Source organism: Anguilla anguilla, chromosome 1, assembly GCF_013347855.1.
Source record: "Anguilla anguilla isolate fAngAng1 chromosome 1, fAngAng1.pri, whole genome shotgun sequence".
Classification (NCBI taxonomy): Eukaryota; Metazoa; Chordata; class Actinopteri; order Anguilliformes; family Anguillidae; genus Anguilla; species Anguilla anguilla.
The window spans coordinates 47,672,965-47,695,317 of NC_049201.1; the positions used below are offsets into that span (position 1 = coordinate 47,672,965).

The 22,353-nt window shown below is 41.6% G+C and overlaps 2 protein-coding genes across 4 annotated transcripts; both read right to left on the reverse strand.

Annotated features, from left to right (window-relative positions):
- Positions 1-1,497: 1,497 nt before the first annotated feature.
- Positions 1,498-13,689, reverse strand: crot (carnitine O-octanoyltransferase). Of its 2 annotated transcripts, none has more exons than XM_035387998.1 (17): positions 13,563-13,689; positions 10,647-10,764; positions 10,309-10,433; positions 10,037-10,218; positions 8,591-8,715; positions 8,391-8,499; positions 7,839-7,932; positions 7,550-7,675; positions 6,919-7,020; positions 6,382-6,465; positions 5,512-5,619; positions 4,949-5,079; positions 4,373-4,496; positions 4,110-4,188; positions 3,825-3,918; positions 3,560-3,679; positions 1,498-3,247 (listed from the first exon to the last, which is right to left on the reverse strand). In XM_035387998.1, exons 2-17 carry the CDS (start codon positions 10,759-10,761, stop codon positions 3,127-3,129), a joined length of 1,839 nt encoding a protein of 612 aa, XP_035243889.1. In that variant the 5' UTR covers positions 10,762-10,764; positions 13,563-13,689; the 3' UTR covers positions 1,498-3,126. The 2 variants fall into 2 exon arrangements, with proteins under 2 accessions (XP_035243889.1, XP_035243899.1); XM_035388008.1 differs by lacking the exon at positions 13,563-13,689 and adding an exon at positions 13,487-13,533.
- Positions 13,690-16,923: 3,234 nt separating this feature from the next.
- Positions 16,924-20,931, reverse strand: acbd7 (acyl-CoA binding domain containing 7). Of its 2 annotated transcripts, XM_035388059.1 has the most exons (4): positions 20,773-20,931; positions 19,158-19,275; positions 19,014-19,076; positions 16,924-18,152 (listed from the first exon to the last, which is right to left on the reverse strand). In XM_035388059.1, exons 1-4 carry the CDS (start codon positions 20,782-20,784, stop codon positions 18,079-18,081), a joined length of 267 nt encoding a protein of 88 aa, XP_035243950.1. In that variant the 5' UTR covers positions 20,785-20,931; the 3' UTR covers positions 16,924-18,078. The 2 variants fall into 2 exon arrangements, with proteins under 2 accessions (XP_035243950.1, XP_035243940.1); XM_035388049.1 differs by lacking the exon at positions 20,773-20,931 and having other exon boundaries at positions 19,158-19,305.
- Between the last annotated feature and the right edge of the window lie 1,422 nt (positions 20,932-22,353).

The following is a 22,353-nucleotide window of genomic DNA, read 5'->3' on the forward strand; positions in this document are numbered from 1 at the left end:
CAGGTTACAGTTTGTTAAGAAGTGCCTAAAAGAGACTGCAGACTTCTATATGATGGACATTTTGGGTCCTAGAGGCAGAGTTTTTTGGTATGAGCCAGGGAATCAGAGAAGACAAATATTTTTGAAGATAGACCAACGGTTCCAAAGTCATTGCAAAAAGGTAAAAATTCACTTTCTAGCACCACCATCTGGCCAATCAGGGTAGGTTTTCTAAGCGGAGTTGCACATGGGATTGGAAACCAACCTGCTGAATTTGGTTGCTCTATGGTGTAGTTTCGGCTGTGCAAATACTTTTATGGCAGAAAAATAAAATATAAAATCAGAACAATCCCAATAAGGTTCAACACCTGCAGTAGTTAACCCCCTAAATAACAGACAGGGTACAGAACAGGTTAATAAAAAGAAGTAATGAAATAGACATTTAGGCATAAGAACAATGTTGACTTTTGCTAACTGCAATTGTCACCATCTTGAAATGCTGAGGTTCTGAGATCCCATGAACTGTGCATTGATAAGACTAAATATCCATTAAAAGCATACTATGTTGGATTTTTACCTTGAAAATATTATTTTAAAAACCATGTGAAGGCATATCTATGATGCACTGGTAATTTATGTCTTTACTTAGTTTCACTGAATTTGTGCACCTTATACCTGTATTTGTTATTCTAAAATGTGTCAGGACGTTTCTGGGCATGGCGCTCTTTTCTGTGTGGGGTGTGGCTACAGAGCCTGTGGTTTCGGATCAGATTTTAGTGGAAGCAATAATGATACAGCACGGCATGTCCATGAACTAGAGTATACCTTGGAATTTCTTTTTCTCAGTGGCATCGATGCAGAGTTGTGAAAAACGATGCAGAGTTGGCTTGTTTTCTGTTGGACCAGTAAGTAACATTACCTGTAGTGTGAAGCTTGCAACAATAAGGACTTCTGCGAGGGTCTGAACTTTTCTAAATAAAAGTCCCAACGATAAAACCACTAATGCGTTCAACATAATTGAATGAAGTTATATGTTCAATATAATGGAATTAAGCTTACTGCTATTGCTCATTTCATGGAACTAATGTTACCTCCAATTATCCAGCTAGCTACGTTATGTGGGAATTCGGGGTCCATTAATTCACAGGAGACTGCTGGGTGGCTCATCACATCGATGCACAGTTCCAGGGCTGATTGTGGCCAGCAGCCCCGCAGGTTGGCACACAGCTAGCTCCAGCTTTGCGCAGGTATGGGAGGGTATCGGTCTGCCGAGACGACGGCGTCTCCTCGCGCACCAGTCACCACCGCAGGGCGACCCGGCGCCCGCAGATTCACGTGACGTCTCTTCCTCAGACTCATGCCAGCGAGCCCAAAGTGTGTAACAAGAAGCGGTGGCAGGCATGCCCTTCAGAGAAGAGGACAACGGGCGCGCTCAAACCAACTGCGACGAGCGTTGTAGGGCGAGCACCACCATTCCACATTGGGAAGGAAAGGGGGATAAAGCACAAACAAAGAATCCATGCCAATACATTTTATCTTTCCATTTTTATGAGCACATACTGACAATCTCACAATTCCAGCTTTCGCATTTCTTAAAGCAGCAGAACTAGATTAAATATTTCAGTAGTCGGGGGACCTTTCCACCAGCATCCGTTTCAGTTACAGATTAATCAGCCATGAGTGAAATATGCGCTGAATATTCATCCTTCAATTACTAATAGAAAATCATTCCCGAAGCAAAGCTGATTATTGTAATTACAGTAACCTTGAAGAGCACGCAATGCTTAAAATAGAAATCAATGGACCTTTCACATTTATGCTGTACCTTATTTTCAGATAAGAAAACACCTTACCCATTTTGCTTCAGATTAATATACACAATATACTTCGGAGTGTAAGGTATTCTCCCATTTTTTGCAAATTACAGCTAGGTCTGTTCCGTTATTTTAACAATCCAGATGAATTTCAAAGGAAGATGTACAATGTCCCTAACACAGGGCAGACTAATGGTAGCCAATTAGGCACTGCTGATACCACAAAAAATATGCCTCCCTTGGTGACACTGTCAATTATACACCACCCCCCAAAAAACCAAAAGTTTCAATCTATTGTGAAGGAAATTCACATTGAGTTTTTAACCCTAGGGTAATGTTTCATTAACACAATGGTGTATCAACATAATTACAGTATTGTTCATGACACAAATTTATACATACAAAGTTTTTGGACGCAGACACAATGAACATAAACAGTGCAGCCCGAACAAACTTTCCATTATACATTCCTGGAAGTGCCATTATCACCAGGCTGACAATAAGGTGCTCTTCACTCAAAATGTATCGGAGAAACATTTCTCCATTTACAAAAGCTGTCATTTAATGCCAGCAAATGTAGTAATCTCACAGACAAGCCATATTTTTGCTCTTTCCAGATAACGTAATGCACTGAATCCAGATAAGATGTTGGTCATTTGCAGAAATTGCAAATGGGCAGTACACCCGCACTGGAAAATACCCCATTCAAATCCGCCATGAAAATCCAAAGAAGGGCAACAACATTTTCAATTAAAGGATTGTTCATAAGCATGAAGACAAACTTGCATTAAATAGGGCAGAACAGGTACTGGCCTGTGCATCCAATCAAAACAAAAATCATTAGTCTCATAATTAGGGGGTCGACTTTGGTACTAAGTACTGTCAGTTTTAAGGCAAGAGGACAACCAATCAGCAATTCATAAGTGATGCCTCAGCAGAAAATTATTGCAAGAGATCGACTGTCTTTAAGGAGCTGCTAACTAGCTATGCTTTTAAAGCATTCGGAATTTCCACCGAGAAATACACATTACCTTCACAAGCTTAGCGTGCACCTCCGTTGCTACAACAACACTCCACGGGATATTATCTCAAAAAATACCATATTAAAGGAAAATCATTCAGTCGTAATTACAGACAATAGAGTAACAAAAATAAAAAAGGACGGAGAACCAAGAAGTGCCTGCATTGTTATTGCGTGATAAAAGTTTGCATTGATCTGTGCGTGGTCCAAAAGGTAAAATTACTAGTGTGAAAATGCATTAGACGTTGCAGTATTGAGGATTCTAGTTGGTTTCGTCTTGCCTTGCATCCCGCTATCCCATCATGCCTTGCTCTATAGCTTGGACAGGGTCGTGAGCTGCAGCATGTCGTGGAGGGAAGCGCAGAAGTTCTGGTAGAGCTTCTCGGCATCCGTCTCTGGGCAGGTCTTCCAGGCAGCGCAGGACAACACGATCCTGAATGAGGAGAGGGGCATGCTGGGTAAATGTGGGACAAGCAGGCCACAAGACTCTCTGGGACAGCACTGTCAGCATAAACCATGCCATGCTACTTCAATGCTCACTCTTACTGTGTGCAACACAATGTTGCAACTGTGGTACTTTCATAGTCGTGTTCACAAAACTGCCACGTATTGCAATGAAGTATCAAACAACACACTCAGTATTTTTATATATCACTGTATACGGCATCAGCCGGACCCTACATCAAACTTTTCTGTTTATGTTCTTTATGTTCCCCCTGCGCGATGAGCCCCGTGTCAGACCCACCTGTCATCTCTGATGCGGTAGAAGAACCCGTAGCCATGACGCACCATCGGAGCGACAGCCCCGTGGACAGTGGTGTAGCCCACCAGGCTGGTCGACAGTACAAAATTACCACCTCCTCCACTGGAAGAATACAAAGACAGGTTATATTTGCATACATACATACTAGCTAATATACAGTCTCACTAAACGTGTGCAATCCTACAGCACATTTTCCTGTGTAGTATACTGTAGGGTTATATATTTGTTACATCGTATTTAATTTCACCTTTTGGCGTAGAGTGGGTCTGTGAAAAGTTCAGGAACAGGAAGTCCCTCTTCCTTCGCAATAAGATACAAGCCCAAGAGGTGCCGGTCAAAGCCTGTCGAAAACACACAATCAGCAACCGCACTCCTCCCAATGCCACTCACTAAAAAACCTCTATACGCCCAGGTGACAGGCAGCTATGTAGGCCTGAGCCCCCACTTTTAGTAGTACACTGTACTTGACTCATGGAACATCCACTGGTTTTTTTTGAGGGGGGGGGTGGGGATAAGAGGTGCTGGTGCCTACCTTTCCCTTTTTGAGCTTCTCCCATCAGCTGATTGTGCTTGGAGAAAGCTGCCAACAGCTTCTTGCGCTTGGTTTCCACCTGTGGGGATTGAGCCACACTCAGACGATTGAGCTTTCTTAGGGCGTACGTGCCTGTCAATCATCAACAAACAAGCAGCTGATTGGCAGTGGCAGAGGGGACCTCAGGGCCTGGTCAGGAGCCAAGGCATGCGGGGGGGGGGGGGGGGGGGGGGGGGGGTTTGGGAGCGACGGGCCAGACGTACGTTGACAGCGGGGTCCAGCATGGCCTGGCACCACTGCTGGGCCTCCGGGGTGCAGGGCCGCATGGTCTCGGTGCGCCCGTGGTAAAAGCGCCGTGTGGTGGCCGTCTCGTAGCAGCTTCCAGACCTGCAGGGGGAGCCAGCACGCCGCGTTAGCTGTGTACCGCGCGGCACAGCACGGTGGGAACAGCACGTGACCCTTTCAAACAGGGTTCACGCAGGCCACAGAGAGGCCTGGGAATGATGTCGCTGCTGTAGAGCTGGTGACAATGGCCTTCTCAAATTAAAACGCATTTGCAAGAAAGGGTCACGTGGACGTGTCGAGCTGAACTTACTTCAAGACAGAAAAGTGAAGCTGGAAAAAAGGCAAAATCCTCGAAACTAATCCAAAAAGTGCAACAGAAGAGACGGTGCAGAACAGCATCATTTTGACAATCCATCAACAAATACACACACCAAAATAACAAAAAAAGGAAGTGACCTAATCAAAGGATGCAAACACTTTGTGGTTCACGACAACCAGGCGAAGAAAAAAATGAAATCACTACCTACACTGACCGGTAAGAGAAAGGAACTCACTTTCCATGAAGCCGGTAGTAGGCCAGCTGGAGTGCCAACTGGACAAATGTGTCTGGGTGGAGCTTCCTTTCCTTGATGGCATCTTTTCCAAAGTCAGTGAATGCGTAGGACACGATCTGCAACTGGCGTCCCTGTGTTCAAAGAACAAGCAAGTCATATGGTCATTATAACATCATTGTACTGACTGGTCTCAACACGTTCTGTGACCAAGATTATATTATTACAGCAGGGGCTCTCAAACTTGTTTCTGAGGGACCCTACATATGCAGGTTTCTATAACAACCATAATTGCAACAAGCTGTTAATTGTTCTTAAATGAGACACTGTTAAAGTCTAATGTAGGACGATGTACCCCTTTTAAGCCACAGTATCATTTTATAGCTATTATTATTAACAGCTATTCATGCCATGAAGAATAATTGTCCCATATTGAAACTGACGACTTGATCAGTCAGGTCAAGTAAAGCATTCATTTCAGTGAAATGTGCCAAATGTAACATATAGGGGTCCCCAAGACTGAGATTGAGTGCCTCCATATAGCAGTAACAGAGGGCGGGGCTTACAGTTTCCATGTACTGCCGCTTGGCCTGTGTGATGTCACTCCTGACTTTATCGTCCACAGTGAAGACCAGCTCTTCTGGCAGCGGCATGTCCCGGACATTCTCGGATCCCTGGGAGGTCAAGTTCAGAAAACAACCTAAACACTAGAGTGTAACCCCCAACCAGCAAAACCTCACCCCCAACCAGACAAACCTCACCCCCAACCAGACAAACCTCACCCCCAACCAGCGAAACCTCTCCCCCAACCAGACAAACCTCACCCCCAACCAGACAAACCTCACCCCCAACCAGCGAAACCACACCTCCAACCAGCGAAACCACACCCCCAACCAGACAAACCTCACCCCCAACCAGACAAACCTCACCTCCAACCAGACAAACCTCACCCCCAAACAGACAAACCTCACCCCCAACCAGCGAAACCACACCCCCAACCAGCGAAACCACACCCCCAACCAGACAAACCTCACCCCCAACCAGACAAACCTCACCTCCAACCAGACAAACCACACCCCCAACCAGACAAACCTCACCCCCAACCAGCAAAACCTCACCCCCAACCAGACAAACCTCACCTCCAACCAGACAAACCTCACCTCCAACCAGCGAAACCACACCCCCAACCAGACAAACCTCACCCCCAACCAGCAAAACCACACCCCCAACCAGACAAACCTCACCCCCAACCAGCAAAACCTCACCCCCAACCAGACAAACCTCACCCCCAACCAGACAAACCTCACCTCCAACCAGACAAACCTCACCCCCAACCAGACAAACCTCACCTCCAACCAGCGAAACCACACCCCCAACCAGACAAACCTCACCCCCAACCAGCCAATCAGTGCCATGTTCCCATGGCCCGGGCCTACCTTCCACCTTCCCTCGCTGGCTTTCAGCTTCCGATCAATGTAGTAGCAAAAAGACACCATCACCATGGCATCATACGGCGCATGCTGCAACAGACGCCATTCACCCTTTTACAACCAAAGCAGCCACATTTTAACTATATGTTACAGCTACCCTTCAGTTTTCCATGATGTTAACAAATAAATGGAATAAGCCGCAACAGAATAAACTATTTGGAATTCACGAAGTGCTGTACATGAGGGACTTAAGAAAGGAAAAAGGAAAGCTATAATTTTTCTAAATTTTAAATTCTTCAAATTCTTAGAGGAGATACATGTCAAGATGTCACGCGTTCACCATTTGTTCCAAAACTGTGCATCCATCTTCCAGAAGCACAAAAAAACTTGAGGTAACTTTTTCTTTTCCCAACTCACTAGTACTGATCAGCCAGTTCCTTGCGCGATTCTGGTGTGCAGCCACCACTCGGTTTTCAGTTTTTCCAAGATTCTGAGAACAATGATAATATCTGTGACTGTGACCTTTCGCCATCACAAACTTACATCACAATTAGAGCCAAAGGTTCCATCAGCGAAAGCCAGCGAGTTGTAGGATTTGTCACCCCAGCGCACCGTCGGGTCCCCGGTGATAGCTTGCAGTGTCATCTGTGTCATAAACAGTGAAGAAATTTGAATCACCACTGTAATATGTGAATGCAAAACTAGATACTTAACACCAAGCGTTATGAGTGATTCGCAAGATAGCCTTCCCTACAATTAACACCAGGCAAGGCTACATGTAACAGACCTACAATTATCATGCTGTGATCTCCAGTCAACAGTTAGTGAAACAGCACTTAAGTGTACCTTTCTATATCTGTTACCTTCTCAGCTGTCTATCTGTCTGAATAAAGCATATGAAAGGAGGGTAGACTGTCCCACTTGCTAGAGGAAAGGAAAAAACTCAAATGCCAAATGATACCAACAGAAAAGCAAATTCAACAGACAGGTTGGGAATGAGCACACCATGTCCTAATCAAAGATTACAGGCATCAGATACAGAAAATAAAGAACGCACATTAAACGCACAGTAGAGTGAAAAACAGCACTTTAAACAGCTCATCTGTGGGACTCCTTTTTTTAGAATCAGTCCATTTAAACCCCGTCCAACTTCACACAATTTAATTGGACGTACCGCTGAATAGTTTTCAGGCGTCGAATAAGGCATGGACTCATCCAGGGAGATCACAAATAAGCTGCTCTGAATGGTTTCCAGTATAGTCTTGTTCATGGGGTCTAAGCCAATAAGATGCTCCCGAGCCTGCATATGAAAATAACAATAAAAAAACTGCATTTAAACACAGGCAACAGAGCACACACAGTAAAACAGTAATACTGCATGCATTACACCCAATGGGCAAATCCTATGGTATGAAGAACTGAACAATTTGGAAGGGGAGTGGGGAATGGATTGGGTCTCACACCTTGGCCCAGCGGGTTCTCTCTTCAGTGGTCAGGGCAGCGACCCCTTCTCCTTCTGGCTCCCTGTCACAACTCTGCCTTATGTACGCAAGCTGCCTGTGAGTGCAAGCGTTCAAGACATAATGAGCAAAAACATCACTCTGCACGGGCTGCACCTAGAAAGACTAAAAGGGTCAATTTGATCAATACAACAAGTATACAAGATACATCTATTATGTATCTGATGAAAACCTGTCAAAGGCTTTAAATTTTAAAATAACTTTTTTCTTCCTCTGTACTTCAAGTATAGCTGTCATTCCCCTTGGGAAATGAAAAGGAATATAAAACCAAGGATATAAGAATACAAGATGACAAGAACAGGCCTTCTGGCCAATCCAGGCTTTTCCTTTGCCCAGTCCACAGAGCATCTAGTGCTGCATGAAGCCTGGACAACCTATGGGTCCTTTCCCCAGCTGCCTGATCTAGCCAGCTGTTCTGCAGATGATGAACTTCCTGCGAACAGGTTCTGGAAACGGGGATCGACACTGGGGTTAAGCACGACAGCGACTCCGTACCTGAGGATCTCGGGCGGCGTGAGGATGCAGCCATCATGAAGGGCGTCGAAAGTGAATATCCGCCCTCGACACATGACCACCGCATGGGAGGGGCAGGGGCCTTCGCTCTCTGAAAGCGCAGAAGGAAATGCACCAATCAAATCTCTTTTTTAAACCACCAAATAAAGGCCCCTGGAACACTTGGCTCAGCCTGCTCTTACCAGTCTTAAAGTAACTGAGTATGGTATCCTTGGTGATGCCAGGCACTTTGCAGGTGCAGAACAGCATACGGAATTGATCCATGTCTAGTGGTACGTTCCCTGCCTTGTGGACGGCTAGCTTTTCACTGAAACAAAAGTTACACAGTATTAAATTGCATGCCCGCTGACTTTAAATGGATTAAATCACTTTAAAATGACTTCCTGTTTTTATTAATCGCACAAATACTACCCATTTAAAACACCTGTGTATTGTATGCAGAAAAATAAACTGTTACAGGATACAATGGCAGCACCTCACATGACAAGCCCAGTTAAACAACCATGAACTACACTTCAGCCTTTTCAGCATGTGGCCTCAGAACTCTCAACAACTGTGCAGGACACCATTTCTCTTATCTGAGGAACAGGTCCTGGGGTACCAGAAAAATGTGACTCCTGTGTCTGAATGAGCTCCTAACACTGAGTGGAACACCCACTCTCTGGTATGGAAGACCTAGCACTTGGTGTGCGTGGAACACAGCCTCTTTTACACCTGGACGAGGTCCCAGTGTGTTGTGTGCGTGTGGAACAGCCCCATCTTCTAATGTGCAAGATGAGCTCTCAGTACTGAGCGTGTGCGGAACTGTGCATAGTGAGGCTGGATTCACACCAGATCAGGCAATGCGGCAAAAACGGCAGTCTTCCCATTCATTTTAATGGGGGTAGTGCGTTTAGGCTGCGGGAGTGGGGACCGCATGGGGTGCCGGAAAAAAACGCAGCGGCCTGAACCAGAATCAACTTTTGGCGTAAACGCAACCCGAGTCACACTGCGGTGGCCAATCACGCAAGTTGTTTAAATCACCATGTAGCATTCCGCTGTTTACCAAGCAACTGTCAGATGAATTACTGACAAGATTCATTTCCTAAGATTTGATTTTATGATCGTCATCGTGATTTGACAGTGCCGGGTAATGGGACGAGTACCGAAACAATAGTTACTAGCTAGACATCAATTCCGAACGTCGGAATTAAGCTGTATAAAAAAGATTCGCTATTTAGCAGTTATTGCATACTAGTTTATTGTACTATGGAGTTCATGGACCAAACAATGATACTCTCCCAGTTGTGTCACTTGGTTTATTTAGTGTACCCAGCTTCGACGTCTGCGTCTGGCTTGCAGTCTACGCTGCAAAATAACGACAGCAAGAAGTTTCCTTCGGTTTGTGTTTGTGTCCATTTGTTTGAGTAGGAAATGGGGGGGGGGGGGGGGGGGGTTAAAGTCTGGTTAAAGTTCACAACATGACGTCACACAAATGGGCCATGTAGTGACACGCCCACACCTCCGCACAACCCTGCGGGAAGGTGCCGCATTGCCTGATCTGGTGTGAATCCAGCCTAAGGGTGTAAGCGACAGCCGCGACCATACGTGGGGATGAAGTACTGAGACTGCAGGGGATGTCGTCTTACGTGCGGAGGAGGTCCCAGTACTGGAAGCCATGCCAGGTGGTGATGCTGGTCCTCTCCAGCTGGGTGCCAGCCTGGGGGGGCCAGTAGTGCTCCAGGTAGGGGGCGGGGCCCCCGAAGTTAATGCTGAGCTGGGACGGCATCCGGATCTCCAGGTACGCGCTGTCCAGCCACCATTCTTCCAGCTGCAGAGCAAACAAACCTGTCAGGCCCGAGAGAACGACTGGAGCGTGCTTTCACGCGTCGGAGGCAGACTACACGTCTCTGAAGCATACCCAGTTCCTTTTGGTCCTCCCTCTCTGCAGCAACTTCTGGTGCAGATCTTTGCCGAGCCCTTCCCCAAATAGCTTCACTATCTGAGAGGTCTTCTGAAATTCCTTTTCTGATGAGAACGGCTTAACTGAAAATAGATGTTACAGAAGGTGAATTACAAAGGAAAACATTTCTTCAGAAAAGGATAGAGAACTTATGTAACTACTGTTAGTATAATACAGAGAGGGCAATAGTGTGTAAACAGCTCTGCGCACTTATACACCACATTATCTGGGTCGTTAGTGCGTGCGTAAGCAAGTTGCGTTAGAACAATTTATTGACATTTCTTTAAAATGTATACCTGCATCCAAGTATTTACTCAAAGTTCCTTCTAAAGAAGGGACTGGAAGAGGAGGCAAGGACGCCTGATACTGGAACGTGCGCTCCACAGTCGATTCAAACACTTGATTATCCATGTTCTGTAGGGGAACAACAAAATAATTAACAGTTAAAATAATCATGGGAGGAGGACAGTTATGCATACAAGGAATAGAACAATGAATAGTTAAAATCAACTCAGAAGAGTCCATGTCTATTAACAGTTAGCTAGCTGGTTATCTATAGGCACTCCAAAGGTTTTCAAACTGAATTTTTGAGTCCATGTATTCTGTTGTCATGCAACCTGAATTGTAACAAGCTGTTGATTGTTTTTCACTGGGAAAAAATTTTCATAGAAGGATTATCTATTGACCTAAGCCATATTTTTGGAGAAAAAGTTATTAATTCCATGAAAAATGGCCCACATTCACAGCGCTGGACTTTCAATCACCAGATCAACTAATGTTGTCATTTTCTGTAGGCTAATTGTTGTCAGGTGGGTCGTTTGAGATTGCCAGCTACACTTCGTGTTTAGAAATGAAACCAAAAAGGGATTTTTTTGCATTAAACTTGATTACTTCTTATAGAACGCAGTGTACATTTCACATGTTCAACCATTGCTGAGCTTAAATTTGTAAAATTTTAAAGATATTTATGAAAATGTATGTACCAACAGAAAAATGTGTCATGCTTTTGTAATCCATTTTAGTAAGAATTTTCATAATGCTTCTGATCAAATTTTTAAGTAATCAAACCTAATAATATTGAAAGCAGAATTATGAAAAAACAGAGCAGACAATGATAATAACAGAGTTGATATAAGCAGCACAGCTGACCTTTGGCCCATTTTAGTTGGCCTCCTCTATCCGAAATGATAAAAGCAAACCTGAAGTAGCCTATTTTAACTCATCTTCCCATGACTCACTGCAAAGTTATGTACCTACACACCAACCAAGGTTGTATCATGCCTTTCAATAAACACTAATTATCTGATATGTAAAGAAGTTAAATGAAAATTCTCTCAGTTGTAATTTTGGGTCCTGTACAAATTTTTGGCCCTGGGCCCATCAAAAATGAGCAGATACTGAGGGCCTCAAAGACTGGAGTTTGACATCCCAGCTTTAGAAATAGGTTTAACTGGTTAGCTCAAGATAGTCAAACTCCAGTCCTGAAGGGCCACAATGCCAGCTGGTTTTTGGTGTGTTTCAGCATGAGTGATAACCTTAAGTGATTAATTGGTTACACAACCCACAAACACCTTTTTTCTAAAATCCTTCATTGACTGCTGATTGAAAGGAAACCACAAATACCTGCAGACATTGCAGCCCTCCAGGATTGGAGTTTGATACCCCAGGTTTATCTATTGACTGACAGGTGAAGTAAATGAGGAAGGAATTTCTATAAGTGTGAACACCTGGGGGGTATTTCAGGAAGCAGGATTCCCGAATTACCGGGATAACTGCTCGGAGTAAAACCCGGAATAGTTATTTTTACTTCAATCCATGTTCCAGCATCTTGAACCATACACGTCCATATCTTACTTCCTGTAATTACGGGACGATGGCCTGAATCCAAAATTCTTGAATGAACTTTGGTGTGATTACTTCAGGCAATACTTTAAATATCCTGTATCAAGAGCAGGTGTTAGAAGCTCTACAAGGAGCAGTTTTCACATTATAAATAATCTGTCTGACAATTACTGATAGTGTAAATGTATTCGTTGTTAGTGGTAAGGTTTAGCTATGTTTAGTTATTAATCAACAAATTTACACTATTAGCAATTTTGCCCTTGGCTTTGCTGGCGGAAACTGTGTTAGTTCTTGACATGACGATTTTTTTGTGTTCTTCGTAACCATCCATGTCAGTGTTTTTTCCTTATGTGAGAAATACGCCGCTCAAGTACGGTCCATGCCGTACGGGTCTGCCATAGGCTCATTTTTGCAAACGTCGCACAGAGCTTGATCAACAAAGCCCGTGTTGACACCGCAAGCTGATATTGAACCACCTTCGTGATACCGGTTAAGCCCAATTGCGGTTGTTAGGTCTTGTGAAGCCAGCTAACGCAAAGAAACCCTGGGTACGTTAAGCCTTCTTCGTAGTATATCTCCTGACACTGCATAACCAAGATCTTGCCCGAAAACTATGATCAGTTCATAAGTTGAATCGGGAGTCGTACAGCTTGGCTAAAGCAAAAACCTGTACGTTACCCACATCAGCCCTTTCCGAACAATATAGTATATAGCCCTAAACGATGGAGCGGTTGACTGTAACAAAAAGCAGCATAAATAGGTCCCCAGGAGCGAGCTGTAAAACCCCTGCTACTAACAACAAAGCTTCCGTTTAATCCCTATTCATTACAGTGTTCAAATTCACCACGCAAAAGTTACCATCAAAAGTACGAAGTCATAGTAAAAATGTGGAAGCATTAAATAACTTAAACAGTTGCCGAAATACGTTCTCAGACAAAAGCCAATCTAGCGAAGCGAGCACCATATTCCGGGATATCGATAAAGCTTGTTAGTCCAAACAAATCCCATTCTTTACGTCCACAGCGACAAACGTCAATAAGCAATAGACTAACATTAAGCGCAGCTGCGCCCAGATACAACTAAGTTATCAAGCTGCCTTACTTAAGAGATGTGGTTGTTTTCTTTGCTACGAAACTAGCGGTAGTAGTAGTAGCAAGCCAGCTAAATAGGTAGGTAATGAGATATAGCTAGCTAGCCAACAACGCTAGCTTAGTAAACATTCTAGCTAGCGTTAGCTACTCAGTAGTAACATTTGCAAAATTTTAAATTGAAATAAAAACTACATGTTTCTTACTATATATATCAAAACGTTTCATGTCTGTTCTATTAACTTGTGCTCTTAGTTTGTGTTGTTTTCCATTTGCACTTACCTTGTGTAATGTACCCACTTGCCCAGTGTTTGCAAGCTCTCTTCACCTTTAGCCCAGTGCCCTAGCTTCACCGGGGAAAAACAGAGAAACGGCGCATGATCACCATTTGCTCCAACAAAGATAGTGTATTAACTTTCAAGAAAGATGCGCCACTCCTTATTTTTGTTGATGGAGTACAAACGGATTCTGATTTGTTTTTGTTGATGTAGTACAAACGGATTTTGATTTCTTTTCAGGGTCAAATTTATTAAGTGCATTACTATATGGCAGAAAAGTATTCCTAAAATACATGAAAAAAAATCATGGGTAATAGCAAAACAAGAAGCAGAACCTAATTTCCACAGGTTGCGTTTTATGCGACATTTATTTATTTATTTATTTATTTATTACCTGCTTGCCTGGTTTTATTGCTCAGTGTCCTTGCTAACTTTCTCTTTATTTTTTGTGTGACTTGCGGTGTCCTCTCCATTCGGTTGTATTTTAGTCAATACATTTCATTTTTTCATAAATTCTTCATATTATTGTACAAAATAACAAACTAAAACAAATACACGTATTGTTACAGAGCAACTTTTTGATGTATAATGGTCACTCAGAATATAAAGATTTGTGCATACCAGCAGGCTACATGATGCATGGGAAGGGGCTGAATGTTTTTTTTTTTAACAATACATCTACATCTTTTGAAATTTCAGTGTTTGATTAAGGATTAAGTAAATAAAACAGTTACATATTTGCCCTTTTATCCAATGTATTTCTTATGTTTCCAACCCTCCAATGCATTTAATTAACAAAATGATGCAAAGATGAAACTGAACATTTGAGAGGAGACACTGGCACAGAGTGTCACAGTGAACATACGCACACAGTACAAGGACTCTCACATGAACTCACAATACAGAACAGCCAGCTCATCCCTGTTCAGTAGCTTACATTGGAGCTATTCAGCTGCTTATCTGGGGGACAAATGCAGCTCATCATATATTTACCCTTGGGTCTCTGATTATTGAGAAACAGACAAGAACTACTTTCATATGCATCGAGAATTGTGTCAATGACTGCGTGCGCATCTGCAGTATCCATACACCATCCACCAATGACAGAATAATAAAGAAAAATTGCTGTAGACATTTTAAAAATACTTCAATGCGGTTTATATGGCATTTATTAATACATTGTTTAAAAAACAACTTGTGAAAAATGTTTTGGCCTATATGCACCATTTTGAAAAAAAATGATCAGGCCCCTATGAAAAAGTAATTTAAACCCGCAATAGCTTTGCCGTTATGTGTAGTTAGGATAGGCTCAGTACAGTGGGGCTACATAATGAATTGCCTCAGTTCATAAAGAAGAAGTATTTGCTCTCAAAAGAAGCAGTTCTAGTTATACAAGTTGCGATAATGTTCCCTGGTTCTGGCCACGATTCAGACTGCTGGTCCTTTGAATGGGTGGACTTGGCAAATTGCAGTGTTCCTCACTTGCATTCTTCCTCCAGTCACATTTTACTCTGAGTCGGTGGCAGCCATGCTTCACTGGGCATTTATGAGCTGGGACAAAGGCTGACTGTGTCTGAGTTCTTTACCTCCACAGGCCCCCGGTTGCAGCTATTGTTTTGCCCCCAGCTCAGCTGGCAAATAGGCCACAGCACAGAAAATGCACAATTAACACTGGCTTCCCCAGCAGATGCTGAAGTTCTGCGTATGGCTTGAAAATGAAGTTCTTTGAAAATATGTTTTCAAGTTATCTTATGAAATCAGTTGGTTTCATGAACTGCTGTGCACACTAACACACTTCTAATACTTTGTGGACAATTTGCTGATCATTTCTTGAATGAGAGACCTGTGATTTCCTGTAAATACTGTTTGTTTGCTGTGAGGAAGCTGGCGAGCACTTTCTCACAGATCCCGCATCTCCCACAACAGTGGCACCAATTAAATGAAAATCATGCATTTTGTTTAATTAAAAATGCTTTGTTACATTTAGGTATAGTTTCAGTTCCCTTTACAAATGTGAAAGTGAATCAGTTTTCATTTAATAATGTTATTTCTGCTTATGTCCTCTTCTGTAGGGTTTGTTTGCATTTTCTTTGAAATTCCTGTGAAGTTTGAGAAAGCTTATTGGGTTAATATTACCATTGTATTTATCTTCTCACAGTTATGTCAAAGGAAGACTAGGGCTATAAAAATAGCTTCCTCTCCATTTCAGAGGGAGGGCTGGCAGTTTGGATGGGCAAGGCTGGGAGTAACAATACTGCTGCAGGGTGCTGGGAATCTAGAACTGGCAAGTCTAGCTACAGTAAGTAGGCCAGGTAGGTGTCTTCCCCAGGGAACCCATGGTGTCACCAAAGACTCCTTATGGCAGTGGGCCTTGTGGTGCTGGGTAACACTTGCCTTTTTAATCTTCCTTCTCTATTTTGAATCACTTTTTCAAAATAGAGAAGGAACACTTTCGGTTACACTTGTGCATGAAAGGTTCCATATAAATTAAGTCATTACTATACTGAAAGACTGATTTGATTGAATAGCTTCTTAGCAGTTTGAATAGAATATGGAATATGGATCTCTGGGAAATAAACCAACAGTGTCTAGGTCACCTTGGCTTACTGTACCGGCTAAATAATGTAACAAAACTATAAAATAAGAATATTCCTTAATGTGTTTTTTAAGATAATTTTATCCATTTGTTCTTCAAGGTTGGAATACTCAACTTTATTCCCATCATTGCAGTTCCATCAAGTCAGGAGACAACAGACAGGTATGTGTAACTTCAGATGCACTGACTGCAGCACCAGCTTCCTTTTCTGTTCACTCTGGACCCCACCAACTGATTTTATAGCCTTGTATGAGATACAGTTCTTGTCTAGCTGGTGCTCACAAACTATAGGGACCACCTTGCTGACAGAGACCTTCCTTTCCTGGGTGATGCTATGGCTAATTATCCATAACTCAGCACGTCTGCCAGGGATGACAACACTGAGAGCTAACTCCTTTGTAGCCCAGCCATGCAGTGAAGAGAGATAAACACCCATTTTTGGCACGCAACCAATATTTTATAAGCAATCATACCAGCTCAGTGAAGGCATGACTATAGTGAAGGTCACAACTGAAACTGATTTAATGATCAGCTATAAAACACAGGGACATGCTTGAACAGGGAGGAGGTGTGTCAAATTATATGGTACAATTTGCGGCCACAAAGAATTATGTCTAATTATGAATGTATACATGTTAGTTACAGCAATATCAGATGCAATACCATTAGATAATTTCCCCTTTCACCATGTCTGCTTATGGTCTTGGTGTCAATTCACAGAGAAACACGAACACAGTCTAACTATGGAAAAAATAAAACTCTGAAATTGTTTAATATTTAGAATAAATACATTTTTATTTCCAGGACATATAAAAGGTGTACAAGTCTAGAATGTCCAAAATGCTGTCTTGGAACCAAATACACCAAGTGACATGCAAGCTATTTGTAATTTGCCAGTTAGAGTATTACTAAGAAGGCTTTTGGGCATATACAGTACTACTGGAGTGCCTCCTGCTCTTTCAGTTCCTTTGAGACCATTTTGGCAGCTTGGTGAAAGTTTGCGTCAACAACCAGCGCCACTAGAGGACACATCATACTGATCACATGTTATGCTATTAATTTCAGTAGCGAGGGTGAAAACCACTTTTCTCCTGAGAGTATGATTAGAAGTACAGTAATACAGATTATGCAGAGTAAAGGCATGGAAGGTTACAGTGATGTATACATGACATTTTATCCATTCATTAAATTCACCTAAATTCACATGCATTCCAAAAAAAAAAAAAAAAAGCTGATACCAGGGGCGGCTCTAGAATGCATCGACACAGTGGGCATTTTGAAATATCAGTTGGGCTTCCTTTTCAAATGTAATGAGCGCACCTCATGCATCAATTATGACTTCAGCATTGAGCATATGAGCAGACAATAACCCTAATTAAAGAACTGACAGACTAGAGGCTTGTTTCTAAGAGGTTGTAACTTTAACAGAGATAAATGTAAGCCTAAGTCTTCAACTCTGATACATTTATATAAATGTCTTCAACAATGCTCCTGTATGGCTTTTTGTGTGAGAGGAGTGAGAGAAAAGGGTCCTACCTGATGGGTCCAACCTGACATCTCGTCAGGTGTGAAATAATGCAAATTTTCCCCTTATTTTCTGATTGCTTGGGAAATATGGAGGCCAAGGTGGGCAACCCTGCACCCCTCTGTCTCAGCCCCTGGCTGATACTGATTTAATTTGAACTCATTTTAATAACATAATTCATAACCAGTCAACAAAACAAAGTCAAAATCAATGCAGCAGTTAGCTGTCAGCACTTTGTGAATTTAAATTTAACAATGGAAAAATGTTTTTTTTTTAAGTTAGAGTAATTTTTTTTAATCTTCTGATTTCCTCAATGTATAATAATATTGATATGTTATTTCGGTAGATAAAAGTGCTCTAAATAATTGTGATATAGGCTACCCTGTTGATGTTTTTCAATTACATTCCATATTTGTCGATGATCTCCTTGGCCAATGCGATGTAGGCTGTCATGGCATCAACTTCTGACATTCCTGTTGAATGAGAGCATGAAATAACAGGAAATAAAACAATAAAAAGTTAGGTAAAAAAAAAAGAAGATAAAATAAGGTTAAAGGCAAACTGCAAAATTTTTACCTTCAAAATATAATAAAACAATCACGTTAAGACATATCTATGGTGCACTCACAATCTCTGTCTTTATGCACTTTTACCGAATTGCGCACCTTTACTCGTGTTTGTTATTCTAAAATGCATTCAGGAAATTTCTGGGTGTGACGTTGTTTTCTGTGTGAGGAGGGGTACGTGTAGCTGCAGAGCTAGCTACCGAAGAAGCTTTTAATCCGTGATGTCAGCTGAAGTTAGCCAAGGGAATTACAAGCAACACAGCGTTGGCTTGTTTTGTATTGGATCCATCAGTAATGTTACTGGCAGTGTGAAACCCTCCAACAATAGGACTTTTGTGAGGGTCTGAAAGTATCTAATTTAAAGTTCCAATAATAAAACCACTATTCAACATAATGAAATCAATTAAGCTATAATCATATCTGCCTTCTCACTGTCGCTCATTTCAAGGCTATTCAGCTAACTATGTTAGGTGGGGTTAAAGACGAAGGAGGAGACTTCTGCGATTGTAAACACACGCTAAGAAATCCTGCATATATGTATGCCTTTAAGTCAATCTGTAGAAATTGATTGTACATTGTGTGAATTGTGAATTACACAAGCATTAACACATTTGATATTATAAATCGTTTAAATCATGAGAAGTGGGCACATAATTTAATACCAAAGAAAGAACAATAACACACCATGGAATCAGTGTCAATGTGTCAGTGTCAAACTAACAAGGGAAGTATTTGAATTTTAGCCAGTTTGAGGGGAAAAAATTCTACCTTTCCTGGAATTCCATGCTTCCCATTTAGCTTTTCCTTTCATGTCCAGCATTCCAGGCTTGTCTGACAAAAAGGAAAGAGGCTCATAAAATTGCAAACAATCCAACACAAAGCTGTAGCCAGACAAATGCCGAATTTGCCAACCTGTATTGATGTCACCAACGGTACCCTGTTTGTAGAGGCCATAAAGGTCCAACAGCTCCTGGTCCTCAGGTCGAGTCTTTATTTTCTTCACATCCCCAGCTATCTGCTCAAACTCTGACTGCACGGGACACATGTACAGTATATCAGTGAACTACTAAACACACATTCTTTTCCCCACAATTTTCTCTTTTGTGAGCCGATTTGGAACGCTGAATTGTATCTATAGGCCTGTGTTGTTTTCTGGGGTTTATATAGTGCAAACTGATCCATTTCCTTTAAGTGGAAATAAATAAATAAATAAATAAATAAAAACGAAAATCAATATCAATCAAATGTTTCTCCAAAGGCCCGGGCTGATCCGTGCAATATACGCACTAACTATACGCATTGGTGGTCTGCTGGTCAGCACTGAGTTAGCCAACAATCGGATAGGCATATGTGTTTTCCAAGGCAGCAGCAGCTCTTCACAAGATCTATAACTGTATGTCGGCCTATGTTCTCCAAATGACAGAAACACAGGAAAAGTTGGAAGGAGCGTCAGTTTGCTCAGACAATTCTGTTCGTCTCTTCTGTCTTTCTGAGAAACCAGCTGCGGTTAATTTGCATCCCGAAAGGAATCGGCGTTATCAATGGCTTATTATTCAATTCAATTATTTTAACTGAATTAAGTTCGCTGAAATAAAGAAGGTGTTGATTATGTAACGTGTTATTTTGCAGAAACAAATAAACAAACAGTCAACATAATCCAGTAGCCTATGCCCATCAACGCATTGATGGACTGCTGTAGATAGATTCGTTATTTTATTTGTTGCAGTGCGTGTTATTTATGCTCATTACTACAGGGATTGATACCGTTTGTCAATAAAATAAAATAAAATAAATAAATAAATAAATACATAAATAAAAATCATTACAAGCGGACGTTCAGTAGTTTAACGTCCTGCGCCACTGGCTACTGACAACTGAAGGATACTGTAGACGCAGTTTGCCACTATTTAGTCACATTGGTATGGTCACTTAACAATGGACAAAAGAGAACCGCTTACTCAAGATTTCGCGTTTCATAGGGCAGCCTATTCATTGTGGTCTGGGATAAAGCTTAAAGCCCATTTCTCAACTATTTTTTCTGTCAAAACTGCTAAAGATGCTAATCCGTATTCAGGAATTTACCATCTCCAAATCGGATGTAATGAAATCCGCAGTTTGACAAGTCCAACCATTTTCAGAATGTTATGATTTTATATAATTTATAAAACAGTAGACCAAGGCTAAATGATCGCTGTATCGATATAGTGAAATAGAACAGTTGTGCCCGTAATAGGCCTATATGGAACTATTCACCGACGACAGCTCGTGCATTCAGAATTCTGAAATGACTCATCAGCAATTGATCAAGCGATTATTCGTCGCTGGCTACTCAAGAGTATACAACCTAACGTTACGTTTTATTAAAGCGGGAAAGCAGCAATGCGCACCAAATGACACATTTAAACGCAAAAATTTTATATTTTACTTCGAGCAATGTCGTAGAGCCTAATAACTCAAGCAGAGCACAATGTAAAATATATAGAGCTAAGACATCTTTTAAGATAAGAGTTTTTGTTGTTTTGCCTACCTGCAGAGTCATCTTGATGCTTTTTCAGTCCACAGGGAAAACTGCTGGATGATGTCTGTTGAGGCGATTCAAGTCAGCTCCACAAATGAAATGGCTTACAATAATACGGTGCGAGGTCTCGGTCTCTGTGTGTGTCGCAGGAATGGCAGTAAACGCTGATTGGCTGACCGAAGATCTCTCGGAAAGTCGAGGCTTTGCACCATTGCAGTTGCGTTCATAGGTGTAGTCCAGGGGACCAGGTGAAGCTCATGAACTCCTGTGGTTACTCGAGGTATCACAGTTTAGTAAACCTCTGGTGCCAAAAAGCAAATTTCCCCATTGCAGTGCATTCAAAACTACAAATCAACCCTGGCCAAATTGAATTATTTTGGACAGAACTTTTTATTTCTAAAATTTCTTCACAATGAACTAATTACGCTCCAGGCACCATTTTTTGTTCCCACGGTAGATGATATAAGATTTATTTCATTCCAATTATGTCCGCATAGTTTTACGTCACAGTGCTCGTAACTGCGTAGAGGACACCCGCTCGTCTCATACATTAACGAGTATGAGACTGTTATTGACTCATCGAATTAGAAAAGGGTTGAATTCAGAATTGCTTGCACAGAACCAATAGGGTATATTAGAATACGCAGTTTTAAACCATGACCTAGAATAACATGAATCCACCGCCGTTATTGTTTTGATTATATTGTTATCTTGATATATTAATATTACTAATAGTAATGTTACCTGCCGTAATTTTCTTGTGTCCATTGTTCATGGTGATGACTCATGACAAATAAATAAATTCTTAGTAGCTAATAAAGCTAGGCATATGTGGCTCTTAAATTAAGATTATATTATGCTGATTCCACAATATTATTTTGACTACATTCTCATTTTGATTTTGCTACTAATAGCCTAACATCATTAAAATGTTATTAGTTGTAGTATTTCTGTATTTGCATGATGATGATGACAACGTATTCACATATGAAATATAAATAGGCCAACATAAATTAAATAATGAGAATAGCTATATTTAATTTGCTCTTAAATTACTGTCAAATGATGCTGATTAAGATGAAGTGGTGATGAAGATGATAAACATGTCATTTACATAGATGACGATTGTATGAATATAATAGGTCTACAGAAGCCTAATCGATCAAGATTTTATGTAAATTATTGCATTTTGCCCATTTATTTATTACACATGTAGTCCCCCCACACAGAGAGGAAGATGATGAGAGAGGCAAAGAAGAGCTTAAGGATCACAGTTTGAGTTTAGTTGCTTTTTTGAGATCATCAAGTCTCATAATCAACCATAAAATAGTACCTTCATACCAACAGGCTCTTCAGAAAGGTTGCACAAAGAAAGTCCTTACTGAGAGTAATCACAAAAATATATTGTCTGGGGTTGATCAAAATTGAACCTTTTGGTCATGAACAGAAACTTGGCAAAGTAAGGGTCAACTGCCTCTGAAATCACACTGTAACCACACTCTTTGTGCAACTTTTAAGGTCTCAGAAAACCCCAATGTTCATCATGTAGCTACGTTTAAACGCTAAATTATGTATGGAATATTATTTACA